Raw genomic sequence first — 6,956 nt, 5'->3', positions numbered from 1 at the left:
TATTTATAGATTATAACACTAAGAGTAACTTTATTAAATAATTTAATATATAATTAAAGTAAATATTTTTAATTAATATAGTATTTTAAACTTAACACTAGGCTAAAACCTAATTTTTTTTAAAATTAAACTATATATTTATAATACCACGGTTTTTAAAATTAAGATTTAACTTTGTTTTATCTTAAAAATAAAAAAATTTTTTAAAAACATTAAAGCATTTATTACACCTAATATTTTAGACTTAAATATCTTATTTTTTATTTAAATTAAGCTTTTTTTTATAAAGACTTTATATTAAGTCTAGGCAAGTAATTATTTACACTTTAATACCTTGTATTATTTTTTTTTAAATAAGTGCTAAAAGATCTTTTTTTAAGACTATTTTAGTCTTGCTTTTATATTTTTTAAATAGGGCATTTATAGGGTTATGCTTGCCTAAATAATATAAAATCTTAAAGTTATATATTATTAAATTTATATATTATTTTACTTACTTTTTACTATACTTTTACTGCTGCATAAAAAAATAAAAATTTATATAATTTAATTATACCGTTATTTTATAAGGGAAACCTTTAAGGTATTACCTTTAATAATAAAATAATTAAATAATAGCAAATAGTTTCTTATCTAGGATTAACTAATTAATTTTTACTTTAATAAATTTATAAAACTAGAATATAACTGGATAATATTTCCCTATGTTATTTAATTAAAAATATATTCTAGCTATTCCTGTGTTACTAGTATTTACTTTTAATTATTTTTTTTGCATAAGGTTAAAATAATGTAATAAGGGGGCTTTTATAAAGGTATTAAAAAAAAATTAAAATACTAGCTTTTCACGCTTTTAAAATTATAGGGGCCTAATTTTCTTCCCATGCTATATTTTTTTTATTAAACTAGTTAATAGTAAGGTAATTTATATAAAATTATAAATAAAATAATAATAAAAATTAATAAAACCTAAAAAGGATTATAGGGCTTTATAAAAATAAGGTTTTTTTTATAAGGTTATAGTAGTTACTTATTCCAGGTTTATTTTAATACTATTTTAATTAATTATAAAACCTAGAAATTTTACCTTTTTTTTAAAAAAGGTATATTTTTTTAAATTAGTAAATAATTTAGCCTTGCGTAATTATTTAAAAACTTATTTAATATACTTAACATATTGCTTGGGGTTAATAAAAAAAATTAAAATATTATTAAGGTAAATAATATAAATTTAATCTAAAATATTATAAACTGCAAAATAAATATAACTTTAAAAAGTGGTAAAAGTATTAGTTAAACTAAAAGGTATAATAATATACTTATAGTAACTATATTAATATTAAAAAGCTATTTTTTATTAGTTTTTTTTATAAACCTGGATGCAATAATAAATATTTTTTAAATTAATTTTAGTATAGCGGGTTGCTCCCGAGATCTAGTTAAGAATTTTTAAAATAAAAAGTAAAGGGTATTAATTTTTAACTATTATTTTATTTAACCCTTAATAATTAATATATAATTATAAGCCTTTATTTTTTTTAGGTATAAAAAAAATAGGTGCTTTGGTAGGACTTTTAAAAGGTTTAATATAATTATATTAAATATTTTTATTAATATACTAGCGTAACATGGCTAATTTAATAAGTAAAAAAGGGTAGATTAGCCTATAAAAAGATAACTAGCTATTTATTATTATAATACCATGTATAGGTACTAACTTTAAAAATATTATTTTTATACCGTGTAAAAAAAATATATTTTAAAATATATTAAGTTTAAGTAGTAAATTATTTATTTAATTTAACTTGCCGCTATTATAAACTTTTTTAAGTAAAAAAATAATAATAAATATATAAGCTTAATTCCTGCAAGCCTTTATAAATTTATATTATTTAAAAATTTAATATTTTACTACTTTATTACTAAATTATTATTAATTTACTATTATATAAATATACATGGCTTAGATAGTTATAATAAAAAAAATAATTAAATATTTAATTTTAATTTACTTAATTTTTATATAAGGCTGTTTAAATATTTTTATAGTGCCCTTAAAATTAATAACTTTAATAAATATTTTTTATACTTTTTTTAAATTATCTTGCTAACCGCTGTATCCCTTTAAAATAAAATAAAAAAGTTTTATCTAATTTAAATAAGCACGCTTAATAAATTTTATACTTATTATATTTACCTTTACTTTAATATTTAAGTCCGCCCTGGTTTTAATTTTATCCCGCGGAGCTTTTACTATTATTTTTATTTAAAAATACTTACTTATTTTTATTTTTAGATATTAAGCTGGGGCATAAAACTTTACTTTAACTTTTTTTTATTTTTTTTTTTATATATTTTACTTTTATTTTAATTTATATACTTGCTTTCTTGCTAATTATCTTACTCTTTCTTATAATATTCTTTATTTTAAGGGTTTTTAACCACTATTTTATAAACTTTGGTAGTTTAATTAAAATTTACCAATTAAAAGTTAGGGTTTTATAATAATTTTATATAATTAGGTATAATATAACTAGGTTTCCCGTACTTAAAACATGTTATAGGAATTAATTTTAACTAATTTTAGTTTAATATTATTTTAGTATAATTTTAAAAAGGTTTTATTATGCCAGGAGCTTGTCCCGCAGGTATTTTATTATAATTTTTTTTAAAAGTTTGTCCTATAAAATAACTTTTTTTTTAGGTTTTTTTATTATAGGTAAATTTATATTAATTTTCTTTTAAATTAGTAGTGTTTTCTTCTTGTTTAGCAGGTTTTAATTATTTATTATAATATAAGGTAATGCAAGGTTATAAATATAATATACAAGATTAATATTATAAGGCAAGTTAAATTAGGTATTTTTTAGTATTAGGGAGTTTTGCATTATTAAAATTATAAATTTTATTTTAAAGTAAAGGTAAAAGCTTGCTAAAATAGCATTAAATCTATATTTTTTTATTATTTTTTAAAAAATATTATTTTAACATGGCTAAATAATTAGTAAAATCCCTAGGATCTTGGTCTCTTTTTTAACAAGCTAACTTTAATTTAATTATAGTATTTAGTAAACTAGTTATTAAACTTTTTAGGATTATAGCTATCTATTTTTTAAAGTATTTTTAAAAAAATCCCTAATATTTTTTATTTATACCCTTTAATTTATTAGCATGTTAAATTTAGTTACTTTTATATATTAATTTTATTATAGTTAAAGCTCCTAGAATTTACTATTAATTTAATCTATATTTTCTAGGTGTTTTTTTAAAGTTTAATTTTAAAGTACCAAGCTAGTTAAAATATTATTATAGGCTAAAATTAAAATTATACTTAAGTATATTTTTATTTTTAATTTTACTATAATTTTTTAGTAAATTATTCTAATATTAATATTATTTTAAAAATATGTTATATTTAGCTAATTAATTTTTTAAATACTTAATATACTTTTTTATATTTTATAATTATTAGGTTACTAGCGTTTCACGAGTGTTTTAATAATTTTTTATAGTAATACTTTTAATAGTTTTAATAATAAAAAATTATTAAGTATTAAAGAGTCCTTTTTTAAGACTATTAAAATAGTTTTATTTAAAAATAAGATATAAGTATACTGGCGGCATAATACATGTTTTATAAGTAGTTAATAAATAAAAAAGTTAAAACTATAAAAACCTTAAGTAGGCTAACTAGGTATAAAACAAAGTATTAAAAGGCTATTTAATAAAGGATTAATATTAAATTTTAAAACCTAAAATATATAAAAACTAACTTTTAGCTAATTATTTTTTACTAGGGCGTTAGCCTTAAATATATTATTAAAATAGTAGTAATATTATTACTACGTGTTAGGTTAATATTACCATAACTCTTATTTTATTAATTCCCTTATTTTATTAGGGCTTGGCACCCGTGGGTGTGACAGTATTATATATTAAAACTATTTTAATAATAGTTTATATAATTATTACTAAAGTGGCTTAGTATAAAAATATACTTTATAAATAGCCCGTGGCCTTAGGTGTAATACCTATAAACTAAATTACCCTTAATAAGTATATTAATATACTACTTAATAATAACTTCCTGGTTAACAGGGCGGGCTATAATTTTTTTTATTATATTAATTTTATTAGCAGGCTTATAAAGCACAAGCTTGTGCTATAAATAGTATAGCTATTTATAAAGTTTTTTTAAAATTATTAATTTATAGCCTAAATAATTTATTATATTAGTAATATAGGCCGCTAGTAGCTAGGTTAATAAAAAAATAGGTAAGTAAGTAAAAAAAATAGTACTATTATTACCTTTAGTGTTAGCTATTATAATAAAAAAAATTTAAAAAATTAAGGGTTTATAAATTACAGGTTTATATAGGTAGGTTATGTATTATTTATATAATTTATTTTTTTATTATTTTTTAAATACCTTTATTAAATTTACTATTATTACAGTTATTAAAAAAAGTGTTACTATTTAAAACAGGCTGTTAATAAAAGTGTTAAATATTAAACAAGCTATTAATAATAGTATTTTTAATATTTTAGGCGGGATAAACTTTGTTCCGGCCTCGCGCATTACTCCCGGCATTAAAGCTTGCGCCCTAGAAATAACGGGACCTACGTCAGTTAAGATAATCTGTTATTATGCTTTGCCTCCAGCCGTTGTTTTTATTACACCACGCTCTCCCCTTTTCTTACCTTACCCAGTCTCACCCTCTATCTTCCTCTCCATCCCATCCCATCCCCCTCCCCCCTCCTCTTCTCCTCGTCATACGCCTCTTCTTTCGCCTATACGTTCTTCTCATATACGTTCAGTTCAGTTCAGTTCAGTTCCTGTTTATATTTATAATATCTGGATTGCCGGACACTTCAGCAACTACTCAACCCACCCAAGGACAAACAACTGCCAAGTCACTGGACCTACTGCCAACTACTGCCTGGCTGTGCAACAAACAATCTCCATCTCATCTCCGTCTCCGTCTCTCCTGGATTCATAGATCTGATCATTTGACCGACTCTCCTTCCATGGCTTCTTAATCCATTCTATACGGTCTGATTTGGTGTTTGCTCGATCTCCCTCCCAGGATCCCCTCTAGGATTCCCCTCCAAGATTCCTCTCCAGGATATCCTCCGTACTCTCCACTGGATCAGGCCTAGTTCGCTCTTCAGCCCAGGACAACCCATCAACTGCTGCCATGCTGGCCCAGCCTCTACCCTTCATGTACCCTCAACCTCAACCTCACCCTCATATGCTTCCAACACCTCCACCTTCACCCCCTCTCTCCCGCTTCTATGCCCCGGAAGACCGTCTTGGATTGCTCCTAGCCAACCGGCTGGAGCTCACCAGCATCCTCGGAGTGGGCGCCTATGGTGTTGTTTACACAGCCGTGGACATCCACACCGACGTGCTCTACGCAGTCAAGGCTCTCAACAAAACTGGGCTGGATCCCCGCCAGCTCAAGTTCCAGCAGCGTGAAATCAAGCTCCACCATATGGCCAGCCAGCATCCCAATGTGGTCTCCCTCGTTCGCATCATGGATTCGGACGACTGCACCTACGTCGTTATAGAATTCTGCCCCGAAGGGGATTTGTTTTCTAGCATCACCGACAAGAGCCACTTTGTCGGGAATGATCCCCTGGTGAAGCGTGTCTTTCTTCAGATCCTGGATGCCGTCCATTACTGCCACTCGCTGGGAATCTACCACAGGGATCTCAAGCCGGAGAACATTCTGGTCACCGACCAGGGAATGACCGTCAAACTGGCCGACTTCGGCCTTGCCACGACCGACATGTTCACCTCGGACTTTGGCTGCGGATCGACATTCTACATGTCGCCAGGTATGTTTTCCTTGGTTCTCGGCACAACAACGCTAACCCTAGCAGAGTGCCAGCAACCGAACCCTCGCCCGATGTCGTACTACCAGTCAGCGCCGAACGACGTCTGGAGCTTGGGTGTCATCCTCGTCAACCTCACTTGCGGCCGAAACCCGTGGAAGCGTGCCTCGATCGAGGACTCCACCTTCCGCGCCTACCTGAAGGATCCATTCTTCCTCAAGTCTATTCTTCCATTGTCGGATGAGATGGTTTGTATCCTCAGCCGCATCTTCGAGCCCAACCCCTCAAAGAGGATTACCATCCCGGAGCTGCGCCAAATCATTCTGGACTGCCCTCGGTTCACGCTCAACCCCATGACTCCTTGGGGTTCAACCACTGGACCTCTCGTCAGCTACATCCACCCCCCACAGGTCGCGCCAATTGATAACCTGAACACGCAACCCTCGGCCTGCTCTTCCGATTCGTCGCAATACTCTGACGCCTTCTCGGCAGTCTCGGACGCCTCATCCTACACCGAAGGCTATTCAGACATGGACAGCATGTCCTCGGTACGGCTGGACGACTACAAGGACGACTTCCCAACCGACGCTCTGGCATGCGGTGAAATGCCGGAGCCGCTTACATCACCGGTACCGGTGCCTGTGGCGGGACCTCTCGTGGTCTGTCAGCAACCCTTCGCCTACCCTATTGCCGTCTGTTAAATTCGGCCTTCGATATGATTTACGCCTACACATTTATCATTCTTCGCACCCTGGACATTTTTCGATTCCCCTTGTATTATCTCCCCGGATCACTGGTTTTCTTTTCTCTCTGGATATACGATTAATAGTTTGCCGGATTCCCTCGAATCCATTGGATCTCCCGTGGACTTGCCGTTGGCCGTGCCATGGGACTTTTACCCAAGGATTGCCCTGGATTGCCTAAGGATAATGCTTTAGCCAATCCCGGAACGATCCACGGACCAAAACCTGGACTTATGATAATATGTTCACATATTATTGGGAGGATTTCTTGGGATTGCACTTGCACTTTTTTTTTTTTACTACTCGGGCTTAATTGTCATGGTGCTTGGAGTTTTGGGTTTATCGTGAGAAAATACCCCGGAGATGAACTTGCAT

The 6,956-nt window shown here is 29.7% G+C and overlaps 1 protein-coding gene across 1 annotated transcript; it reads left to right on the top strand.

The window, feature by feature from the left end:
• Window positions 1-5,222: 5,222 nt before the first annotated feature.
• On the top strand, window positions 5,223-6,539 carry DSM5745_03014 (serine/threonine-protein kinase; the record flags this gene model as incomplete). The annotated part of the gene is made up of 2 exons (XM_026745030.1): window positions 5,223-5,841; window positions 5,887-6,539. 2 exons carry the CDS (start codon window positions 5,223-5,225, stop codon window positions 6,537-6,539), a joined length of 1,272 nt encoding a protein of 423 aa, XP_026605896.1.
• Window positions 6,540-6,956: the final 417 nt, after the last annotated feature.

Source organism: Aspergillus mulundensis, assembly GCF_003369625.1.
Source record: "Aspergillus mulundensis strain DSM 5745 chromosome Unknown scaffold_2, whole genome shotgun sequence".
In the NCBI taxonomy this organism is placed as follows: Eukaryota; Fungi; Ascomycota; class Eurotiomycetes; order Eurotiales; family Aspergillaceae; genus Aspergillus; species Aspergillus mulundensis.
The sequence above is the reverse complement of the archived record's forward strand: the minus strand, read 5'-3'. Positions and strand labels throughout refer to the sequence as shown.